The following is a 24,162-nucleotide window of genomic DNA, read 5'->3' as shown; positions in this document are numbered from 1 at the left end:
TATTAGGTACTATTTTTGACAATTTATCATCAGGTGATAATAGTGCCAATCTGGAAGACAGCTGATGAGAAAATGGAGTCATGGATGCCATAACCTTAGTACCTTACTGAAGGAAGTACTGCATAAAACAGGAGTCAAAATCAAAGTTGATGATTCAGAACAAAGGACTCCAGGATGGAAATTCAACTTCTGGGAGATGAAGGTAAGATTGTTACTCAGTGATAGTATCATTTGCTTATTTGTTGTATGTTTCCACCTAATTTTAATGGCATCTCCATCACAGTGCAACAGGGCACTCATTTGTGATGTTATTCTCGTATGTCTTCAACAACAGTTGTGTCCTTACTAGTTCATGCGAGCTGTGTGCTCTTACCGGTTCATCTGAGAAACAAATTTCATTGCTTTGTCTTTCTTTCTTGTTGAATCAGTCAGTTTGGACTGTTTAAACCACCAATATAGTTGATGGAGAAATCTAAACCTCTATCCCAACTGCTGAATTTTTTATTGAATGTGATCTACACATTTTCTCCATTTCTACCTTTTCAGTTGTGTCCCTTCTACACAGGATTTTTTTGTTATTTCATCAATCCATCTGAAATGTGTGTGTAAGCCTGATTGTTGCATAAGTTGATTCTTGCATTTTGTTTCATTAAATCATCTTTGTTGAATCTTATTGAGGAGTCATTCAGTATCTGAAAAACTAAGCTGTCTATTTCAATCTGACTTCCTTTTGGACAATCGATCTCCGGTGTCCCTTTAAAATTAGAGGTTGGGCCTCCTGATGTTGCTAACAGGAGTGTGGTGGTATCTAGGAGAGATGTACCTGGGAAGCCAGGTAAAGATCTTGGGATATCCATGGAGCCTTCAGTTTTGGTGTCTCATGTAAAGAGCAGGTTGGAGGACATCCAGGCATCGCTCGAGATAGGTAATCATGGTCCTCTGATGTGCTTTGATAAGGAGACCTACTACATAAAAAAATTTCTTAGTGCCAGTAATTTCGCAAGTATGTTTAATGTTCCACCATCTATTCTGTATTAGTTCTATGAAGACATTTCTTGTTGCTTCTAGGTATCCTCAAACCACACTACGCACTCTAGCATTTTTCCAGCAATATTGCCTATACTGTGAACCAAGAAGAGAATATTAATTTAGATGTTCCATGTGTTTCTTTTATTTTTTGTCTCATCTATGTGGTGAAGCATGATAGAACTGCATTGTCTGCACATATATTTTCCTTTTGACTTTGCTGAGAGTGGTTGGGTGCCTTTACAGTAATATTACAGATGTGAATTCGCATGAGGTGTTGAAGGAGGTTACTGAAGGGAAATGGGCAAGGGGTCCATGATCAGCTAGGTGCGAAGTCGAATAGCTTATTATTCTATTCTTTATCAAACTATGGAAATTGTAACTATAAGATGAGAACCTGTCTACTAACTACAAGGCAAATTTCAGTGATGCTGAGGAACTAAAAGTAAATGAATAGACAGGTGCAACAATAAGATGCTTCCCTTTTGAACAGCCTCAAGGGTTTCATGACTGGTAATCCAGCTGATGAAGTTGCTATTTTTGCAAAATCTTATTAGGCTTTTGTGTACAATAATTGAAATTCATGATTGAAATTTCTAATTGAGTCTTTCTCCTCGTTGCCCTCATTTAACCACTTCATAATTAATCTTGTGAAACTATCATGTAATAATATTTATCAACAGTTTGTCGATCATGTAGGTTTTAAGTATGAAACATCTAGGACCACAACTTGATACTAATCAATTTTCATAGCATCATCTGCAATGAAGATTGTAATATTTTTCATTTTTCCTGTCCAAGTTGTAATATGGTGATAATGATCAAATATATCCGTAGTATGCCATTTCACTGCTTTAGGTGTTTGCATCCAGTAAAAAGAATGTCTTTCTTCACTTGAAATAGCATCGATTTGGTACTTTGCAGAAAAGTAGTCTGGCCTTTTGTGTGGAGAAGCCTTTTTTTTTTTTTCTTTTGTCACATTGATTAGATCCATTTGTCATTGTGATTTTCCTCTGGTGGAGAACATGCGACCATCACTGAGCTTTTGCAAACACCATGAACCAAGCAAAAAGTCATTTCCATGCAGGTATATATCATTTATGTTCCATTGAAATTCCATAAAATAACTTTGTTCAACTATTTATATGATAGCATAGTAACCTTGTAAATGAGAGAAATCGTGACAAACAGGAATAGTCTCTCTATTTCAGTTTGATTGACAGACAATATGGCATGATTTCAATTGATTAAACAATAATTCATGTGTTTCTGCAGACTTGTAGAACAAATATATTCTTGCTGCGGCTGCTGCTTTTTCTTTTAGCATTTAACGTTGAGAACCGCCCTGTTTTTGGTGGTTTTAACAGTTTGAAATAAGCTTAAGAGACTAATTAGATTAATGCTGTGTGGAGAGGTTGAGGAAATGATTTTATTTGGAATTATGGATCAACATTTTTAGAACTAGTTTTTGTTGACATCGACGTGATAACATCGAAGCACTGATTTCTCCAACTACATTTGAAAAGCTAAACCATTGTGTTGCTCATGTCAATGCCTGCAAGCAAATAGTTAGTTGGTCTTTTAAGACAAACTATATAATCTTCTTGCCTCAGAAAATTTTATTACAACTTTGCTCCCTATTTATTTCTGGTAGGTCTTGATATTTCTTTAGCACCTTTTTCTTTTTTGTGAATTGCTTACAGTGGTTTACATGAACATATCTTATGTTCTACAGGAAAACCGATACGGCATAAAAGTTTCTTTTCGCCTTCAGATGTACGTACGACTTCATGAGAACATCAGCCTCAGCAACCTCGTTGAAAAGAAAATAAAGAGACGTTTCGTCGTATGGACTTCCTAAGCTGATTAATAAATTATAGACTTCATTTGAATAGATTTTGTAGATTCAATTATATTACAGTGAGAGTATAGCCCTATAAAGTGAGGATGCATGACCTACCTAAACAGGAAGGACGAGAAGATAAACTACAACATGCCGTGTGGTAGAACAATAGATACGACTTGTGAATGATAACAGTGGTGCGAAGGGAAGCATGATTCGTAGAATGACTGCACTTGCTGCGGTGCATGTCAATGGACGGCTCTGATTCAAGGGAAGCATGATTCTTACAGATAGAGAGAGACCGTTGCATAGGATCCGCAACTTATGCGTTTGGTGTAATTTACAAAATGCCACCATTGACGCCGACAACCTGCCCGTTGACCCACTCTCCTGCATCGGTGCACAGAAACCCCACCATCGGTGCGATGTCCCGCGGCTCCCCCAGCCGCCCCATCGCGTTCCCCTGCGCCGCCTCCTCGCCTCCGCCGTCCGCCACCGAGAAGAACATGTCCGTCGCCACCGGCCCCGGCGCCACGCAATTTGCGGTGATCCCTGTGCCACGCAGCTCCCGCGCCAGCACCCTCACCATCGCCTCCACCGCCGCCTTGGACGCCGTGTACGCCCCGTATCCCGCCCCCGGCGCCGCCACCAGCGACGAGGATACGCACACGATCCGCCCCCCGCCGCCGCGGACCAGGCGGCGCGCCGCCTCCCGGCAGCAGAGGAACGCGCCCCTCGCGTTGACGGCCATGGCGGCGTCCCAGACCTCTGCGGCGGTGTCGGCGACGGCGGGGCAGCGGGAGTCTAGGACGCCCGCGGCGGCGACGAGGATGTGGGGAGGGGAGCCGAAGGCGGCCTCGGCGGCGTCGAAGAGGGATCTGACGGCGGAGGGATCGGAGACGTCGGCTCGGACGGCGACGGCGCGGGGGCGGAGAGAGACGGAGGAGATTGACTGGGAGTTGATCTCCGCAGCATGGAGGTCGGCGGCGGCGGAGCTGGTTGAGTAGCCGAGAACAAGGGCGGCACCGAGGGAGGCGAGGTGGGCGGCGATGGCGCGGCCGATGCCTCGGGAGGCGCCGGTGACTATGGCAATGCGGCCGGCAAGGGGGAGGGCGGCGGATGCAGCCAATTGGATGAGAAGGGACTCGCAGTGCAAGCGGGGGTTGGGAGGTAATCGTCGGAGAAGCCACGCCATATATCTTTACGAAGAAGCCACGCGCAAGATAGCGTTGTCTGACTAGATTACTAAATCTTATTGATAATCTTATGATTTTAAATAATTTTATAAAATATTTTAATAAATTTATAAATTATATAAATATCATTATAAATGCTAAAATGCTACTGTTAGCAGACCTTTAGATCAAAAATATAATTTAAAAGAAATCATCAAACATCAATTTATATTCGAAATATGCATTTGCTTCTCTTTCTTTTCTACTTGAAGCTTTCTACTTGTATCTTGGAGATCCAAACACTAACCACCTTCGTTCGTTTCTCATAGGATCGGAGGTGATGGACTTTCATGTTGGAGTCCGACCAGACATCGTCAAAGCATGCGATCTCGAAAGTCGGATCTTTTGCTTTTCTTGATTCTTGAACACCGATGCTTAGGAATCTTGAGACCGTTATCGATCACCGAGAGTCGTTGTACTAAAAAGTTCGAATGACTACGTTGATTCGTGAACACCCACGCATCAAGATTATAAACTTTGCATACAAGTTTCTTGCGATTAATTAGCGATAGAAGGGGTGAAAAATATACACGAATTCTACGGCACTTGTACCACTTCAAAGGAGCAACTTTTCCCCTTAGATCACACCACTAATTAAGTGGAACATCAAGATTTTAAGGGGTTATCGTTCCACCTTAAGTGGTGCATCCACCGAAGTTGCATCGGGAGAATCCTACGAAATAGAAAAAAAAAAAAAAGGGTGCCAAACATTTTCGGTGTTGAATTGTTTTACCGGGAGAGTGGGTGCCACGTTGACTTAAAATATTCTTGGAATAATATTTCTTACAATTAGATCTCTTTAACATTTCAATCTTTATACTTAAAAAATTTATATTAAAATTTTTATAGTTAATCTTATTAATCCTAATATTATTAGTTTTACCAATGGAAGATGCAGAGCACAGTGTAGGAATGATACAAAATTGATAGGTAAAAAGGTAATTTAAATATCTCAATTATGTTTTCTTTCTTCTTAGTGATGGTGGTGGACGATAATGTCGATGGGGTCACGGGTGTTTGTTGTGATTGTGATTGATGAGAGTGATACAGTAGCCGATAAGAACAATGTGGGGATGTCCTTATAAACGGGTCAGGTGAAGTTCTCAAGGTCAAGTTAAGGAACGTTTGTGGCTTCTAAAAGGGGAAGGAGGAGAAAAAGGAAGAGAAGAGAGAATGATGATAAGAAGTGAGGCAAAGGGAGAGGAGGAAGAAGATGCAGACGTCGACGCTAACATGGATGTAGAGCAATGAAATGATCGCTAAGCATCTGCATCGGTGCCGATACAAAGTGATAAAAGGGAGAAAAAGGATAAGGGATCAGGAGAGAAGGAAGAAGGAGGAGGAGGAATAGGAGGAAGAGCGATGAAAAGAGATAAAACAAAACGAGAGAAGGAAGAAGACGACACATGTTGGACGCTCAGCATCTGCGTCGGCGTCGCTCAACATCTACATCATTTTCTCCCTCATCTTTAATTGTCTCACCTCTCGTTGTCACTCTCCTCCTTCCGCAAGAAACCATAGAAGTCCTCAACTCTACCTCTATGACTTCACCCAGCTCATCTCGAAGGATATCCCCGCATCATTCTCATCGACCATTACATTGTTCTCATCGATCACAACCACAACAGCCACCCGTAGCTCTAGCGACGCCACTCTCCGCCACCACCACTATGAAGAAAGAAAACATAACTATGACGTTAAAATTATCATTCCTACATGTGCTGCATCTTCCGTTGGTAAAACTGACGATGTTAGGATAAATATGACTAATTATTTTATTTTTATAACTATAGATATTTTAATATAAATTTTTTAAGTCTAGAGATCGAACTAAATAGTTCTGATTATAAGGATAATATATAATTGACAGTTCTAATTATAAGGGTAATATATAATTGCACAACCAGCAACATTCTTCATAACTCACAGCTGGGATTATACTCAGGTTTTTCTCTCCGAAAATAGCTAAGGATCTGTCTCTGTATTCCTCAACAAAATTCACAGCTGAACCTCCCATGAAGTGATTACTGCATCTGAAACAGCAAAGATGGTTACGAATAGCAATGGATATCATTATACATCAATCACTATGTTCATTGTTTTGAACGTCCCCAGCGATGTCAGCTTGGAAGCATTGGAATTCTTGTCGCAAGGATTTGATGTGATCGAAGAGATATGGCAACTGAAATCATGCGATGCACTGCATGATAGATTTACAAGCACCGGAGTTCCTTAGAAGCTCATCCTGACCAAATTAAAAGATACATGAACTAGCTTTTAACAGGTTGGATATCCCTAAACAGATTAATCAACTAAGTATTTGAATGACTGTAAGCACACAGTAAAAATATAGCAGCATAAAGCTACTTTTCACTTACAAATATTTACAATAACAGAATCGGAAAGAACGATAATACACTAATACATGTTAATCTGCCGTGATCTGAAAACTGAGGGTGATTCCTTTGCTTAATGTGTGGTAAAATATGAAAGAACCTACAGCTGCCTGCTATCTTAAAACACTGGATGAATGCAGGACTGTGTATGTGGGTTAGTTGTTACATGAATCACTATGTGGGAATTCCAACCTGGTATCTTGGATCTAGCAGTGACTATGGCACAGAGATGTTCCCTCAAATATGATGCTCAATTTAACTTTGCTTGTTCGATGTCGAGATTCTTCAGATCTTCTTCATCCTCTGGAAGTAGCCTAAGCAAAGGCAAAGGCAGCATCGAGCTGAGATTGCAGATCACAATCAACAGAGCCAAGTTTTCGAAGTTGTCCTTTGTGACACCTAGAAGTTGAGTGAAGCCAGCACCTATGAGGCCACCAGTGACACCGCCCGCATTTGATATTGACATGAGTGTAGCAAACAGGGTGGCCTCCACTCCAGATGGACATAACCTGGCTGCTAATACCAAAACGGGCATGAATGAAGCCTGCATCACATATCAAAATTTCAGTGATTGTGGATATTAAGAAACCGGAATCATCTATATTTAGATCATAAAGATTGACTACAACAACAACAACAAAGCCGTAAGTCCCAACTATTTGGGATCGGCTACAGAAAGAATGACTAAAGCTTGAAATTTCATAGTCTAGGGAAAATGACTAGCTAAAAGTTCCATGTAGTGCAGTTCTAGTAGATCTAGAACAATTGAAAAATAGGAACCCTGTCATGTGTTAGCATATTTTGTTATATTGATGTCTAATGGTTATACCAATTATATATCTACTAATTAACTTCTTTCTTGCATTTGTATCATGTGAAGACGATGACTTTGAAATCTTTGGTGGGTTTATAAATTGTACCTGACCATTCAGTCCCACAGCTGATAAAATTAGAGAACTGATGCGGCATATTCAAACTTTCACTTGTTAGCAAATAGAAATAATAATAAAAATGTCCAACACAAAAAAAAAAGATCATATTTTTTCTTCTTTGGGGAAGATAAGTTTCTATATTTCTCTTGGAAAGTAATGTTTCCTTTTAGTATTTAATAGTCTTCTTTTCTTGTTCAAGGTGATTCTTTCCTTCTTTTTCTTCTTCTTAATCAATCTAAGAACCAAAGGTAGAAATGTATGGCTGTTGTCAGAAATACAGGATTTGTCTGATGAAGGGTATGTTTTTACATGTCATAGAGATTAATATTGCAGGCAAAAGGACAAACTTATAAGCAGAAAAGAAGGGCAAATTTAGCTTCATGTTCTCTGAACAGTCTCTGTCTAACTCAAGCTATTGATGCCAAACAGGAGACAAATACATGCATCAGAAGTTACGACAACAAAGCATAACAGACAGAACACATAATATGCACTGACCTGACTGAGAACTGTTATAATTAAAGAATCCCCAATGGAAAACCATTCATCACTAATACCAAACTGTCGGTTTAATCCAGTGACAAGAAAAACCTGTGAAGTATAATGAAATTTTAGTGACAACAGAAATCTGAATGTCCATAGTCTGTAGGAGAATACATGATATGTACCTGTGTCATCCCAAGGGCTGAACCAAAAATTGTTGTCATAAGAAAGATTTTTCTTAGTGAAACATTTTTCAGATATGAATTATACAGTGCAACACCTACCAAGGATGCCACTGAAGTAACAAGCTTGACACGGCCAAGAAATTCTGGAGTAAACCCAAGCTTATTTGTGCTGAAATCCAAGCAGAGATAATAAAGATAGGAGAGTGTACACAGTTTAGCTTTCAGAATATAAACCAGAAGACCAACAAGAAAATTACCTATCAGTCATGAACAAGAAAGAGAAAGTCTAAAGAATCTATCATAATAAGTATATATATAGACATATATGTAATATTGGCACTGAACCTTTCTCATTGACAGCAAACTAGAAGGCACGAAGAAATTTCTGCAGAAGGCATTTGTCAATGTATTCTAGATAAAAGAAATGAGAATCTTACAAGGATGTTACTAAATGTTACCCTGATAACAATTTTAGAGAGTTTTTGGAAACACAAATTTAATGTAGCAAGTCCAAATGCAGACAAGTCGTCAACAGATGGAGGTAACATAACTTCTAGGTACAAATATAGGTTTTGACTACTGTGGGTGGATTCAGGTGCAATCTTCTCCAGTTAGATTTCATTATTGAAATTGAAGTTATACAACAAGAACTGCAAATCAAATGGACTTGGAAATGGATATAATGAATATTAAAATAAAGCTTTTTCCTTACTGAAATTTCAGACTCAGATAATAAATTCAAAATACGTCTCATAGACACAAAACACTAACTTCCTTTGGCATGTTCATTAATATAATTATATACCATCTTTCATAAGAATAAGAAATATTCAGAGATTAAAAAAAAAAAAGCTCAAACACCATGTGTACCAAAATGCAGCAAAGCATACAAAAATGATTCTAGAAGATAGTGGATACTTACTGTACCAGTTCTTGGCCTTACTAAAACAATCTCTAGATTAGTGGCTACTTCATGTAGCAATTCTAGGCTTATAACTCAAGTAAACAAAATCCCTGAATGCCACATAACATTTTCCCATGGAATAAAAAGAACCACACAAATGATCCAGGAAAGAACTCAAAATCAGATAACTTAATCCTGATAATTTCACAAGATTCTAAAAATTGGGGTAAAGATCAGATGTTATAGATGTATAAGCACTGCTAGTAGATTCCAATTTCTTTTTCTCAGATATGAACAAAAGTTATTATATGTTCCCTACTGTCCCAAAAAAATTGGTACCTTTTTAGCAGTTATATTTAAACTATTTAAACAAAGATGGATTCGGACCAACTCTACTTAGAAACAACCATATCTTTCATTGTGAATATAATATAAGTATAGTCCAACAATAGAAATGTAATGGTGAACATAATGTGGCTTCTTTCAGTCAATACCATTACAGAAATAACTTGCAAGAGATTAGAAACAAGAGGCATGCTTCCAGAAAAGAATTCTGTTGCAAATAGATTAAGAATGAAATAGATGATTATGTTCCGATGCATACACAAAAAAGAACATGGCAGACTCTGATTGTGGAGTTGCTTGCCACAGGAATAGAAATAATGTTGGATAAAGGATGTCAGGCTGCTTGATGGTGGCCCACAACTGCAGAATACTTTGCTTGGAACTCTGTAGAAAGCCTGAACTGGCACTTGAAGAATTATGTCCTCTAGTAGCATTGAAAGATTGTTCTTTTACAAGAAGAGCAACTGCTGATGTCATTAGTGGGAGAAAGGCGGTAACACCAAAAACAAATCTGAAAGTTATGAAGACAATAACAAGTCACAAACTATAAACATATAGAAGCTATAAAGAAACAAATAGACCTCAGCTGGTGCAGCGGACCTTACACCAAATGCATCCACCAGTGAACCACTAAAATATGCACTCACGATCCCACCAAAGGCTGAAGATCCCCAGCACAAAGACTGAAGGGATCCTGATGTGCTCTGTGACTCACCACGAGCCCTTTCAACAACCATTGAATCAACAACCTGTAATACATATCTCAGTCTTTAAATACACTCATCTTAGTGTGAAATATAAAAAAGTTACAAGAGATCGTAAAGATCACAAACTTTGATGACCAGATAAATGGATATATCAGTAGCAAAACAATACAACACAACATTTGCAAAATCAAGTGCACTAAAAACCTATCAGACTTACAACATCTGAAAAGGCAACTGAAAGAGATCCAAGAAGAATGCAAATTCCAGCGCTATATTTGCTGTCAACCAACGTAGCCATTAAGCTCCAAGAAAGTGCTCCAAGAACTCCTGACAAGAAAAGGTATGACCTTCTTCGATAGCCATAGAGTGGGAAGGAGTCGCTGCCATTAGACAAACATTTAAGCAAGCATATGCATGTAGATGGCAAAGAAATTATAGAAAGCAATGCAATAAAAGATTCTGCAGACCTGATAAACCCATAAAGAGGCTTGATCAACCATGGCAAAGAAGATAGACCTGTTATAACTGCTGTCTAAACCAATAAAAAAATAGTGTCAATTTTTAATTGAAGAAATGACTTTTGAAACTACAATATTTTAGTATCTTTACTTTCCAGATAGGACATCCAGTTGGTAGTCAGATATTTAATTTAAATGATGTCTGGTATTCCTAAAATGAAGATAAAATGTAAACCAAAAGTTGCACTTAGAATTATAATGTTTCAGAAAAGGAGAAGCAAATTAGGAATGCATTCTAAAATTTGGATTAGAAAGTAACAGACATTAAAATACGATGGCTGACCTCTGCGGGATCGAGGTGAAGATCGTCCTTCAAGTAAAAGCTCACAGCAAGCCTAGCAAGGCCTAAAACTCCTTGCACAAAATACACAATTGCTACTGCAAAATTGTCTGGTGTCAAATCCACTCCAAAACATGTTATGCTGCTAATCTTGGACCTGCTCCTCTGAGGAATGTTTGTTTTGGATAACTGTGCCTCGCCTGCAGTATAACTAGACAATTTATCTCCTTTAGCTACAAGTAGCTGATTCCTTGACCTGGAAGTCCCTACAGTAGGCATGACAATTTATTAAGACCGGTTTTGACCTAATGAAGCTCAGAATACTAAAAGTCCTCTATGATTAACCTTGAATGATTAATCAACAATTTAACTACTTTGAACCTATGAAGAATGCCTATGAAACTCTTAGTCTCTTATAAGGAAATAGAAGCATGACAAACCTTTACAATACTATATTATCAAACTGAAGCACAGTGATTATTAACAAAATAACTTGATAAAATCACCTATCCAAGTAAACATGTAAATCCACTCTGATATAAGATAGCACATACGTAAACATCACCACAATAGAGCAGCCTCAGGTGCATCTGGGGCAGGGTAGGAGTTGTCCATTATTTGAAAGCATTTGAGCTAAAAGTAACTATGCTAGATAACAGGACAGAAAATTTTAAGAAAAAGTATCTCCTTTAATCACGGTAACATATGTTAGAAAATTCTTGCCCGTCCAGATTGCAAAATGTTTCTTGGGAAAAGAAAAAATATATTAGTTAACTGCTAAATATTGGCAAGCGAGTGGTTTTAACTCTTTCCTCTGGACATTCAATTAGCCCCCACCAGAATCAGCAGAGTTCACATAATCCACCATGAACTGAACAATATACATAAAATAGTTCAGAGCATCATCAACATCCTTTTTGTTATCTGAAGGTAAAAACTATTCCAAAATCCATGGTTCTCGAACATAAAAAAATCTTCCCGATTAAGGAAAACGGAAATCGTGATATGGAGGTCGATCGAAAACCAAGAGACAAGTGAGATCGGCCCAAGAGAAACCGACAGACCCACCCATCATGCGGCCGGAGGAGGGCGTCTCGACCTCGGCGCTATCGGGCTCCAGAGGTTGTAGTGCGGCCTCCTCCTCGTCGTACCCCTCGAAGCCTCCGCCGACGCCTTCCTTCCGGCGGGGCGGCGGCGGCAGGGGGGCGGCGGAGGGGGACGCCATGCCGTCGCCCACCGGGGGGCGGCGCCGGAATCTCCTGCGGGTGCGGGCAGCAGTGCAGAAGTGCCGCCGAAGCGGGGAGGGTGGGGTAGAGAGAAGTGGATTAAGAGCGCAAGAGGAGGGGGAGGAGTTCACGGGACTAAATAAGAGGAGGGAGGCCATCAGCAAGCGGTTGTGCCGTTCTCGGTAGCACTTCGTCATCCTGCTTTTATGCAGCAACCATGCGAACGTCACATGGTTGAGGTGGCACGTCAAAAACCAATTATTTGGTTTTTTCGGGTAGAAATTAAACCAGAGCTCTTAAATCATAAAAATAAAAATAAATGATAAGAGCATGGCTATTACAGTGCCACGTCAAATCTTTGGGATCGTTAGCATCCGTCCGATCTCATGTCTTGATATGACGAGTTGCTTAAGCTTATCATTTCAACGCTGGCTAAGGTAATATAACAGTCGCTCTGAGTTGCCTACGTAAGCATTCGTCAAGCAGTCATGGGATCAGTGCACGGGAACATCTCTGCTCACCCCCCCCGGCATGGCGTACCTCCTCGACACTCCCTCTCTCGTGAACCCAGCTTTCTCCAGCACTCGCTGAGACCTCCCGTTCTCCGCAGCGGCAAACGCCTCTACCCTCTCGAGCTGCGACCACTCCTCGAAGAGGACGGACACCACCTTCTTCGCCACGGCGGTCATGATTCCTCTCCCTCAGTGGTCGTAAGCAAGGCCGTACCCCAGCGAGGCCTGGTGTAGGCTGTCGTCCGGCGCCGGGGTGGCGGAGACCCAGCCGACGGGCCGGTCTTCGACGCAGATGGCTCGGTACCACGGGTGCGGCATGATGCGGCCTTTTAGGTGGCCGAGCGCCGCTGCTCTGTCCGTCCGTGGCTCGCGGAGGAATCGCATGACTCGGTCGTCGGACGCCCACTCCATGAACTCGTCCAGATCGGAGAGCTGGAATCGAAGCGACTTCTTTTCTTCATCATCTCCGAGGTGGGGGATTTGATCCATTTTCCTGGCTCAAAACTTGGAAGCCTGATGCTGTACGAATGGCTGCTGCTCCGCTGAGAGTCGTCTTCATTGGCCAGATATATCAAAAAGCAGAGATAACTCTTAGGGACATATGTTTTGTTGACTAGGAAAATGTGTCAACCCAAAGACAAGCAAGAACTCTGCTTCCAATTAGTTTCTTTAGCTAAGTTCTCTCAGTTTAATTGGACAGTCCAAATTTGATCAAAAGAAGACCTCACACATTCTAATATATGGGATCACCAAGCATATTAAACTTGGATGTTCCAGCGGGATTCAAACTATCAGATTAGTACGTGCGAAGAAGCTTCGGAACAGTAGAGCAGATTTAATTTGGGGATTTAGCCATGAAATTTTCTTCTGAACTCTGACATCGGGTTTTTTTCTATGATAAACGATGCTTGTAGGAGAATGAATGATTTCTCATTCAAATCATCCAACGAATTGAGTACAATAAATCACATATCATTTCAGTGGGGAGCAAACACGAGGAAGGAGAAAGAATTCAAGTTGATAGTTTTCACGCATAAAAACGAACGACAATAAAGCAAATCATCGACTCTCACAGGAGACTCAGAGGTTGGTGAAGGAGACGCAAGAGGCGAGGAAGAGAATGGTAAGCATCGGAGAACCAGATGATTTGTAAGAAGTACTTACTGTCTGAGGTCGTGGATGGGGTAGCCTTCGATTCACCTTCTGCCCCATGTAGAGACGACCTTGTTAAGGAAGTCAACCATTTCTTCTTTGTGTTCAGCAACTAATGAAGCATTTGATCAAACATTGCTTGAAGGAACAGAAGTTAACATATATATCACTTCAACTGCTCTTGATTTGACTCTGAAGAATCCAACGCAGTAGTAGCAGTAGAACCTGGTATTGGAGCTGCTGGTGTGAATGGGGTCACCGGCGCGGGATTGGCGGGCATTGACGGTGTTGCCGGAGTCGTCGGTGATGCTGTCGGAGATTTTGCCGGTCCACCGGCCACAGCTACCACAGCCATCGACTGTTTAGTCCATGTAGTGATGATGATACCGAGACCCTCGAGTTGGGAGTATACGAATGTCTGTGGACGTTGATGGAGTGCTCACTATTGCAGTCGCTGACAGGTAGTGTTTGGACCTTGCAAGCTCCGGGCAAGGCCAAGGCGCGGGTCTGGTTGTTGGTGACCCCGAGAGAGGAGGCGCCGCCGTTGAGCTCCGAGCAGAGGCACGCCGGCTGCGACTGGACGACGCTGGCGAGCTGGGAGCAGCAGGTGGAGGAGGGCGTGGACGTGTTGCCGGTGATGTAGTTGAGGCAAGGCGCAAGGCTAATGATCGCGGTGGTTCAGCCCGACTGCGCCGAAGCGAGCCCCAGGAGCAGCACTGTCACCAATGCTAATGCCAGGCCGATCACCGGGACTTTCTTAGCCACGTCGTTCGCTCGCCGGAAATGCCTCGAAGTTAAAGGATCAGATCGACGGAGTGTAACTTGGGCTCTTTGAATGAGAATTATTAGCTTTCAAATCAAGCAAAATTGTGTCAGTATAGCAAATATCAAGTGTGCAATCCAATAAAGACTCAAATCCGACTTGAAATGGAGGGGATATGTCCGATGTCACATACGACGCAATATAAATGATTAAATTACGATCATAGAAGCTCAACCACATCAGATGGGCGGTCCAGATCTTCTAATTTGAATCCCATTTCCCGGCATGGTGGTTATTAATTCGTAACTACCATCATTTCATTTCAGATCAAGATATTATCGACAGATCAAGATAGCACCCGATCCGGAGGTCGAGATGAACCGCGCCGTCGCCGTCGCCCTCGCTCTCGCCGTGGCGGCGATCGCCCTCATCGTCGCCGCTCAGTCGCCTCCTGCCCCGATCGGCTGCGTCGAGGAGCTGGTAGCCGCGTCCGCCTGCCTCCCCCACGTGGCGGCGCTGCCCGAGGAAGCCCGAGCACCGCCGGCGCCCTCCGCGCATGCTGCAAGGCCGTCCTCGCAGCGGTCCTCGGCGCCGACGGCGGCCCCGCCTGCCTCTGCCACCTGATCCGCCGCCCTGGCCTCTTCGGCTTCCCCGTGAACTCGTCCCGAATCGCCGCGCTCTTCTCCTCCTGCAGCGCTTTCGGGCCCCCCGTCGCCGCCGATTCCTTTACGGCATTCTGCCGAGGTCAGAGGAACCCTTCCCCTCTTCTCGTGTCACGCATTTCTTGCATGTTTTGGATTAAAGCAAACGCTGTGACTTTGTTCTTTTGCTCTCCAACATGCGTTTCTGTTACTTCTTTTTGTTTCGGGTTTTTTATGTTTTTGTTTTCGTCATTTTGTTCTTCCGGATCTTTCAGATCTGTGTTTTCTTGTTTTATGTTTCTCAGTTTTGCTTTCGGTGTCTCACTATCATCCGATGTTTTTTGCTTTCTGGTTTTGGGAAACGTTGCAGAAGCCCGAGCTTTGCCGCCGCGTCGCAGCAACACTAGCACTACAGTGACCGAGCCAGGTATATATGCATCATTGTCTCCAACAATCTCAGCCGCTTGTTTACTCGTCTAGTAATTGGCCATACTGTATGGGGCCCACATGGGACCTCTATATTACCGACCTTGTAGACGGTCTCTCAATTCTTTATCTTTGCCAGGTAGCGGCGACGCCTTAACTCCACCCCACGACGAACCGGGCCGGGTTTCCGGCCCAGATGTCGGTAAGCTTCTCCACAGTACCTAACGTTGACCACAATTTTGACTCAATTGTTGAGTTCGTGCGCACGCATGTCTCTCTTCGTGCAGTGGTGTCTCACCCGACTTCTGCATCCGCCCAAGCGCCGGTCTGCAGCCTCGGAGGCCTGCTTCTAGTGGCGACCGTCTCTTTCCACCTCACCGGCTATATCTGCTGCTACTGATCGGGACGTAACACAGAACAGCAATGTTGTTGTGTCTATAGTGTCAGCTTGCTGCAGCAAATGCAGACCTCGGCTTCTTCATCTGCAAGTCTTGGACAGTGACGGGACATAGAACCATTACAACAGAGGAGAAGCCATGTAAGTGGTTCTTTCTCCATTTTTGGATCTCAACACTGAATCGAAAGGGTAACATTTTAGTAGGTTTGATTCTTTAAGAAACCCTCTGAACAAAATTGCAGCATTGGATGATCCAATTTACAGTGAAATGTGTGGCTCCCCATTCTCCATGCGCTAATGGGCGTTTGTGATTGGAACACGGGGACTACAGGTGACAGGGACTTAAGATAGAAGCACAAGTAGCAGATTAGGTGACATTGAGTCCACATCACATCGATGGGAGAATTGAGAGCCAAGACCTGATGAAAAGCTCAATGTCATTTCTATACGCCTCCAAAAAGATGAGAGTCCCTACACGAGCGATGTCTTGTAATAAATCTCGTACAAGATGGCAGCGTTGAGTACCAGTCTCATATGTCATATAGGGATAGAGCGAGAAAACAAGAACATAGTCTTATATTTATATTTAAACATGATAATTATAAATCTTTTGACAAAGCTATGTATATTCATTTATTTGGATCTCTAAATATTTGAATTGCTAAATTTCCTATAATATGTATTTGATTGATTGATTTTTATATTCTTAGTTGATACGTTTACAATTAAGTTTGTTGGCATCTTCAAGAATTTTTTAAAAAGATTTGGAGCAAAGTTTTAATTTTGTTTCCCAAAATCAAAATCATTATGTCATGTGGTTTCATCCCTACTAGAAGAAAACAAAACGGATCAAATAGAACCTTCATTTTGATGCTTATAAATATTGTCAAGCATATCATACAATACATTAAACCGACTGAGGTCAATGATTCACATCTCAACTTGGACTCAGATGGTTGGATGGGGTGGGTGGCCTTTCTAATACCTATTTTGGAATTAATGCTCCTTTTATATAATAATAATAATTAATAAATTTATAAGATGGTTTTTAATTTTGACACCCCTCACATACAAACATTTATGTATATAATGCGACTAATATGTGCTTTTTCTTTTTCTGCTTATTTAAATACCTCTGACAATGTTTTTTAAGTGCCCAAGAAAACATGTCCCCATATCTGCTACCAAATTCTGCCCTCACCACTCATCCCCTGTAAAAGAACATAAGAAACACAAAGATGCAACCTCTGATCCTCCACAGACAGTGAATGGCACATGCTTTTGCAGCAAGGAAACACAAGCCATGCTTTCTGAACACCACATAATAGCTACAATCTTTTATCATGACTGCCATGAGTATGAACCCAGAACTCATCCATCCTTGTCAACATTTATAACAGAAAAGAAACTATGCACATAATGATTATTTGTCTGTAATTCACCTTTACTTCTCACTCTACAAAAATCAAAAGGAAAAAAACCTTCATTTTCAGAAGAATAAAGTCATGTAAAAACTAAAATAAAAAGGGAAATAAATCACTCCCACTTGGCAGCTTCAGATCAGGCAAGAGTCCCCTCTTCTTGTTGGTTCATTCTGTTTTCTTTATTTCTGGAGTATTCTTGTTCTACTGAGAACTATCAACTGTCTGCTAGGGAGACTGCTTAGGTTTGCAAGGGTGAAACAAGCTGGTTAATAGATGTTGTTAGTGACTGACTTATTCTGGAATGGAACTCTCAATCTTCTTTCTTGACTAGAAATTTATCAGCATCAAAACTGCAGTGTTTCTTTTCCCACTAGAACCGAAAGAAACAAGCACAAAATGCAAAGAATGAATCATCTGATGGTAGTAAGTAATGCAGAAAAAAATTCTGATGGAGAAAAGGGTTACCTTCAGGTTTAGTTTCCAAGAAATGTGCTGCTCTCTTTGGCCTATGATTGTAAGCCATGAATGAAATTAGTCCAAGATTACAATAGAAATTTCTATTTGCTTACACGGTGGAAAAAGTATTAAAAAAAACTGATGGAAACAAACAAGGAGTATTGTTGCAAGGAGTAAAACAACTGAAGTTCTAGAGTAGTCTGATTAAGTATAATTAATACATGCTTGATCGGAAGAACTGCACCCTGATCTGTAGAGGTTGTTGAAGATCATATTTTTAGTTGAAAATGATGCTGAAAGTCTACAACAAAGACAGTAAAGAGTGGTTCAATCATCACAAGATATTCAAAAGATTCTAGTTATCAATACTGAAAGGTGAAAAAAAAAGAAAAAGAAAGAAAAATATTATCTGGCATCTTTAACCAAAATCATTCTCTTTTAAGAACATACAACTACTTCTGTAGATTTTTCCTTATGGATGCAACAAGAAAATACATTTGTTGTGAATGATTCTTCTTTTATCAACAAAAAATTACCTTTTGGTTTTTTTTTTTGCATGTTTATCCATGTTAGTAGTAGTTTAGTCCTGTGTAACCACGCGAGTGTGGTAAGAGTTCTTCCACCTCTACACGAGAGCTAAAATAACCCATGTTCTTCCTGAATAGACTATGGTTGATCATTTCAACCTCTGCTGTGAAAATGCTGTATACAGGTCTGTGGTCAGAGAACCTCGACTCCCCTCGAACATAAGACAACTGATTAAGGCCTCTCCCATACCATAATATGCGGTCACACCTTCATACAAATATATAGTAAGATGAGATTCAAAATTCAGATTAAGGCAATCTGAAAGAAAAATATTTCAAGCCCAAACATAAAGTTTCAAATTTTACCATGCAGGTGTTCGTCGCTTCTCTTTAGGATTCATGTCATCTCCTGCATAACGATCTGAGTTGTTTGAGTATTTATAAGTGGGAGGAAAATATATCCTTCCTTCTTTCCATCCCACTAATACACGGCCACATCGTTGCTCTATTCGGAGCTGTTTTACAAGAAGTAACTAAAGTTATGGTACCACAGTTTCATAATTGGCAAAGAAAAGAAGAATCGCAAGAATCATAACTATCTCTATGCCACAAAAATCTTTATGCACTGTCCATAAAACAACGACCTACGAACCGTGTCAAATTGTTAATAGCTGAATACATGGGAAACCATGTTAAGAAACATAGTGATTACAACTAAACACATATAACGCTTCAAAAATAATTGGTAAACCACCTGATCCTTTTCCAACAATGCTCTCCAGTTGCGCATTTCCACTAGAGTCTTCACTGACCGATATGAAAGAGCAATGCGGTAATTCAAATCACCAAGCCATATTATGCGACTGGAGCAAGAGAAGGAATGGAAGTCAATTCAGTGAAAGTACTGGCATATTCCTTCTCGAGAGGAAAGAATCACAAGTTCAAATATATGTGAAGAATGGGCCTACTCGTGATCAAGAATCGTTTCAGGTGACTTCTCATTGCCACCTTTCTGCACTCGCGGAAATCTAGTCTTCTTTAGAATCTCCATTACATCTGAGTTTCTCCGTAGTTCATCCCCCTCTTTCTGCCCTGAGGTCAAATGACTACAGATGAAGCAGAAGCTTGTTTGGTGCAGCAACATGCTGATTGATATAGAACCCTGCAAGAAGCAACAATGTCCTCCTTCATTCATGGTGATTAACAAAAGCAAGGAGAATTACAGGCTACTGCACATTTTATAGAAAAAGGAAAGAAGATCTAGCCTGAGTCTAGTGATTCCAATAGAAAAACACAGAAAAAAAAAAAAGAATATCCATGTCTCATGTCTGAGTTAATACAGGAAAAGAATATAGTTCATATTCTGTGAAATCATATGCCAACAATTATATTGCTAACCCAAAGAGATAAACAACCACAGATTGGTAAATCAAGAACTGTGGAGTTACCTTGTTCCCAAGATAACCCATTAGTCCCCGGCCAACACAGGAAACCTTCAAGTTTCGCACATCATCTCTAATATCACTGCGCACCCAGATCGTAAGAAATATTCCAACCATCTGCTTGCTTGCAGCCAAGCAATACCTGACAAAATCATAGGGAATAAGTTGTATATTAATCAAGCAATAACATGTGCTAGACTAGGGATGCCTAATGGAGCAAACAGAGACCTCAGTGAGAAATTGTTGATGGTAGGATTACCTAGAATTTGCAGATAATCTATCCCTTTCTTCAACATATGTGGGAGCTCCATAGCCATATGTAAACGGTGAGAAAAAGATGGTAGTAGGTGACTCCTCCCCGATGTTCTCATCATCAGATGATCCTTCAAATCTAAAGTTGGAATCAAAGTCACTTGGTCTACTCCCAAAGCTGACCCTGTCACAAACGCTGAATCGGCGATCCAGCATCGGTTGAGGCACCATGGTATCCCCATCAATTCTTAAACTACGACTAAGAGAATGAAAGGAACGCCTGTGGAGGAATGCTGAATTCTTCTGCCTTGTTGTGGACCTCTCAAAATCAGCATTTAACTCCAAAATAGGATCTGGAACAGGAGATGGTGTGTGGTAGCTATCAGAGCCACAGGTGTCGGGACTGTTCAGGGTCTTTCTAATAAGCCACAACCATTTTTTAGCTGGACCATTGTCTTCTGTGCCAAGAACATTTCCAGCATTAAGTGGAACAATCTCTTGAAACCTGAAAATTGAGAAGCATTAGTCTGGTGAGACATATGGATGTATTTTGGGAGTTTGTAGTGCTATAGCTTCTTGATAGTGCTAAAATATCTAAACTGGTTAATGGAGGAGAGTTCAGAGACTAACCCCAAAACATATATATCTGCAGGAGAAGAAGCATGAATCCAGTCCAAGAGATTCAAGTTTTTTGGTGGGGGTCTCCCACCCACATTCCAGGTCGCAGCAAAGATCCTGCCGACCAACAGAACAGGATGATTCAAGACTCATTTACCATGTTGCCAAGAATCAAAGTGTGGGAAGTAAAACTGAATTACTTGTAGTCCTGAACATCTGTTATTCGAGCTGAATGAAGATCAAACCTTGCTCGCTGAACTTGTTCGATGTCCTTCTTGGATGATACATCTAAGGAACAGAGCAGATAATTACTGAGAAAGGAAGGAATATGGCAGATGAATCAAAGAAACAAACGGCAAGGGTCATCTAGTTGTCGTCTAAATTTGACAAGCAAAGGAGTGTCGAGAGTGTAACCTGTTCTGCCTTTCTTGACTGTACATGCCACCTTCTCAGATAGGTTGGCCCTCCATTGCCCACTCCGTCCTGAGGGATAATGCAGGGATTCGATTAGTGTTCTATGCGACTTTTCAACAGGTTAAGGGAAGAAAAAGGGAGGAGGATTGAGTTGATGTTCTTGTAGCAAAAAAAATCAGCTGGGCTCAAGAAACAACTATAAAGCCCTCAATTGGCACATATCTAGCAAGCAGCAAAGGGAAAGTTGAGATCTTTCACGGAAGCATGAACCAAACTTCAGGGAGTAGAGTCCTCTAGACCAAACCAACTACTTTAAACAACTGGCTGCAAGTGAATCGAAGGAGAACAGCAACAGGAAGAGAAGATATCAAGCGTACCTTTGCCATTAGCATCATTTGAATGACTCTCCTGACTTTTGCTCTTGATGTTGAACCATCTTTTAACAAGGGTCTTGGGCCAAGACAGCTGCTCCCAGAGAAATGAGACAATAAAGCATGACTACATCAGCAATCTCATACGCCAAACACAGCAGGTGAACAAAGATCGATTTTTTCTGCGAAAAAAACCTTGCTTTTCTTCGGATTCTCATCTCTCATCTTTCCAGCACTCCTGCATACAGCCACAACAAGGTAGCTGCCCAGCCCCTCCGAAGGCGCTGCAGGAATCTGGATCTTGCGGTGGCAAAATGGGGAGAACAAAACCCCGCAGCAAAATACTTACTTTTCCCCCCTCTTGGTGATGCCGAAGAGGACCAAAGGGAAAGAAACCCAAAACACTGGTATCAAACTTGTTTCAAGGAGAAGGATGAGAAACCCAGGGTTAGGCCTAGAATCAGAGATGTCTTGCGATCTACCGCATTAATCGTGGGCTCTGTACACCCAACAAGAACAATGGATCAAGAACACAACCAGCCACTCAAATCCATAGGGGAGAGAGAGAGAGAGAGAGAGAGAGAGAGAGAGAGAGAGAGGGGGGGAAAAAGGATTGTTGCCCTTCCTCAGAAGGTTTGAATCTAAAAACTTGGTCTTGAGGCAAAGGAGCTTGGAAACGCAGATGGAATCCAAAACCTCGGTGCAGAAGCTCAGAAGCACCTCTGATTTAGAAGAGAAGCAAGACAATGCGAAGCAGCCACCAGGAAGAATGCAAGGCAGGGCACCGTCTCTCTGCTCTTCTAAACCACCATCTCACAGGGTACAGGCTACAGGGTACAGCAAACAAAGCACTCCATTTAGGAGAATAAAGTGGCCACAATGAGACTCTCTCTCTCTATCTCTCTCTCCTTTTGCCTTTGGACCCAAATCCAATGCCAAACTCGAAGAGGGCAATGCATTAAAAACACAGCCGAACAAGAAAGGAAAATTAGAGCAGCTGCCCTGCCCGGGTCAGTCCTCAGCATCTGCACTCATGCCGCTGCCCCCGGGCAGCTTGATGTACACCTCTCCATGGAGTCTTACCATGGGGGCAGGAGAAGAGGAAAAGCAGTTGAAGGAACAAAAAAGATAAAGGTGACCATGTGTGTGTGTGAGTGAGTGAGAGAGAGAGAGAGAGAGAGGCGAGAGATGTCCTCCTCTAACTTTGGTTCCTGGAGTTTCAATGTGTCTGGGTGACTGTGTTTTGCATCAGTATGGGGGGGGGGGAAGGGGTTGGGGCAATAAGTGGAATGCACATCATTTGCTTTTGGTTCTAATTTGTCCTCCATGGAGTGCCAGTTTTGTATTCATTGTGAGAGATCCATGGAGGTGTTTATGAGTGTGCTTGAGCAGGAATGTCTCCTTTTCTTTGCATGGAAAGAGAAGCCTCTCATAGGTCTGTGGGAGTGACTGAGCTTTCGAGATCACCTCTTCCTAGACCTTCCTTGGGACGCTCGAGAGGTTCTCTTCCCCCGCAACCAAGCCATCTCTTAATCGTCGTGTTTGTTCTTGCATGGAGAATTAACTCCCATCGCAAATCTTGGCCTCCGTCGTCAACTAGGAACCTTTGCTTGACCATTCTCAAAGGATCTTGCATTGGAGACCGTGCATTGGGAGCTTAGCAGCACAAAAACTAGAGCTTAGCGAGCAAACCTAGCATTAATTAACTCGGGTAGAGCATCGAGGACATGGCGAAGCATTCGAGAAGATAGATGGGCATGGAGGTGATGGCCTCGATGGAGGAGTCCCCACCGACATCACCACCACCCTCCTACTCATGCATGCTTATTGCGCTTGCAATGGTGATCGACCACTCTCGAGATCACCATTTGACCACCTGATGACCTGGCCACAAATCAAACGCACGCAGCAATGGTGGTGCTGCTGCATCACTGGGCATTGCCTGCTCTGATTTGTCGACCAGCCAATCCCATCCCTCCGACAATGGCCAACAGTAACACCATAAGAACAGGTAATGGTGGGCTCTTTCCTCCATGAGCCATCACAAGGACAAGGTATCATTTGTCCTAATAATGGACCGGTGTGGGGGCTTAAGAATCCTCTTGAGGCCATGGACGATGGAGGTGACAGGGGGCAGCATGAGTTGCACAAGTTGCTGGGGGAGATGACCGGCAGGGAGAGAAGTCAAACTGATGATCCACCATCGATGGGCGTTGAATGGTAGCTCGGATTCAACGAAGACATGATGCACGGCCATTGCTCCCATCACCCAAACACCAGACTTTGCTCTGATCTGCTCGGCTTAGCATGGAAACGATGGTTTGGGAAGGATTAACATCACAAAGGAGAGTCCAACGTGCGACTGTTGAGGTGACAGAGTAGTCCAAGCCACAGTGAAGGCCACATCGCCCATGGCAGCTCTCCATTAGAAGAGCACTTGCGATAGGAACATGGTGGAAACAAGCAGCGCTACAATGTCCATCTTGTGAGTGCTCTCAGAATGGAGACATCAGTTGTTGTTTGCTAGGTTGTGAGTAACACGACAACAAGGTGTAAGAGGCCATGAAATGGCAGTGGATGAGTCAAATCACAGAGTCAGCGAGTAGCAAATATATACCATACCATATCTCAAGAACACAAAACAAGCATCGATCACTATTTTCTTTCACATGACAACAAATGAAGGA

General features: G+C 42.1%; 3 protein-coding genes across 6 annotated transcripts; all 3 read right to left on the bottom strand.

Moving 5' to 3' along the window:
* Positions 1-3,084: 3,084 nt before the first annotated feature.
* On the bottom strand, positions 3,085-4,110 carry LOC135678445 (NADPH-dependent aldehyde reductase-like protein, chloroplastic). Its single transcript, XM_065191286.1, has one exon. The coding sequence runs from the start codon at positions 4,062-4,064 to the stop codon at positions 3,210-3,212; it is 855 nt and encodes a 284-aa protein (XP_065047358.1). The 5' UTR covers positions 4,065-4,110; the 3' UTR covers positions 3,085-3,209.
* Positions 4,111-6,375: 2,265 nt separating this feature from the next.
* On the bottom strand, positions 6,376-12,347 carry LOC135678444 (folate-biopterin transporter 1, chloroplastic-like). Of its 2 annotated transcripts, none has more exons than XM_065191284.1 (9): positions 11,923-12,347; positions 10,858-11,120; positions 10,524-10,588; positions 10,274-10,436; positions 9,950-10,098; positions 9,609-9,860; positions 8,101-8,269; positions 7,931-8,023; positions 6,376-7,044 (listed from the first exon to the last, which is right to left on the bottom strand). In XM_065191284.1, the coding sequence occupies exons 1-9, from the start codon at positions 12,275-12,277 to the stop codon at positions 6,751-6,753; spliced, it is 1,803 nt and encodes a 600-aa protein (XP_065047356.1). In that variant the 5' UTR covers positions 12,278-12,347; the 3' UTR covers positions 6,376-6,750. The 2 variants fall into 2 exon arrangements, with proteins under 2 accessions (XP_065047356.1, XP_065047357.1); XM_065191285.1 differs by having other exon boundaries at positions 8,200-8,269; positions 11,923-12,346.
* A 4,983-nt stretch (positions 12,348-17,330) lies between these two features.
* LOC103990355 (type IV inositol polyphosphate 5-phosphatase 7-like) lies at positions 17,331-22,403 on the bottom strand. 3 transcript variants are annotated; one of them, XM_065191282.1, is made up of 14 exons: positions 21,671-22,403; positions 21,482-21,569; positions 21,105-21,173; positions 20,891-20,978; positions 20,703-20,807; positions 20,080-20,577; positions 19,827-19,962; positions 19,347-19,540; positions 19,133-19,241; positions 18,745-18,893; positions 18,388-18,646; positions 18,073-18,152; positions 17,861-17,901; positions 17,331-17,765 (listed from the first exon to the last, which is right to left on the bottom strand). In XM_065191282.1, exons 1-11 carry the CDS (start codon positions 21,698-21,700, stop codon positions 18,421-18,423), a joined length of 1,692 nt encoding a protein of 563 aa, XP_065047354.1. In that variant the 5' UTR covers positions 21,701-22,403; the 3' UTR covers positions 17,331-17,765; positions 17,861-17,901; positions 18,073-18,152; positions 18,388-18,420. The 3 variants fall into 3 exon arrangements, with proteins under 3 accessions (XP_065047354.1, XP_065047353.1, XP_065047355.1); XM_065191281.1 differs by having other exon boundaries at positions 17,861-18,152; XM_065191283.1 differs by lacking the exon at positions 18,073-18,152.
* Positions 22,404-24,162: the final 1,759 nt, after the last annotated feature.

The sequence above is a fragment of the Musa acuminata genome, chromosome BXJ1-7 (genome assembly GCF_036884655.1).
Source record: "Musa acuminata AAA Group cultivar baxijiao chromosome BXJ1-7, Cavendish_Baxijiao_AAA, whole genome shotgun sequence".
Lineage (NCBI taxonomy): Eukaryota > Viridiplantae > Streptophyta > Magnoliopsida > Zingiberales > Musaceae > Musa > Musa acuminata.
The sequence above is the reverse complement of the archived record's forward strand: the minus strand, read 5'-3'. Positions and strand labels throughout refer to the sequence as shown.

What these genes read in the sequence shown, in the direction of transcription:
- LOC135678445 (XM_065191286.1), bottom strand. Translation starts at nt 4,064, where the DNA reads ATGGCGTGGCTTCTCCGACGATTACCTCCCAACCCCCGCTTGCACTGC.
- LOC135678444 (XM_065191284.1), bottom strand. Translation starts at nt 12,277, where the DNA reads ATGACGAAGTGCTACCGAGAACGGCACAACCGCTTGCTGATGGCCTCC. An exon ending in CAGTTGCCTTTTCAGATGTT is followed by an intron (nt 10,099 to 10,273) that starts GTAAGTCTGATA and finishes TATGTATTACAG; the next exon opens with GTTGTTGATTCAATGGTTGT. An exon ending in GTGGATGCATTTGGTGTAAG is followed by an intron (nt 9,861 to 9,949) that starts GTCCGCTGCACC and finishes CATAACTTTCAG; the next exon opens with ATTTGTTTTTGGTGTTACCG.
- LOC103990355 (XM_065191281.1), bottom strand. Translation starts at nt 21,700, where the DNA reads ATGAGAGATGAGAATCCGAAGAAAAGCAAG. An exon ending in AAATGATGCTAATGGCAAAG is followed by an intron (nt 21,174 to 21,481) that starts GTACGCTTGATA and finishes ATTATCCCTCAG; the next exon opens with GACGGAGTGGGCAATGGAGG. An exon ending in GAAACGATTCTTGATCACGA is followed by an intron (nt 19,242 to 19,346) that starts GTAGGCCCATTC and finishes CTCTTGCTCCAG; the next exon opens with TCGCATAATATGGCTTGGTG.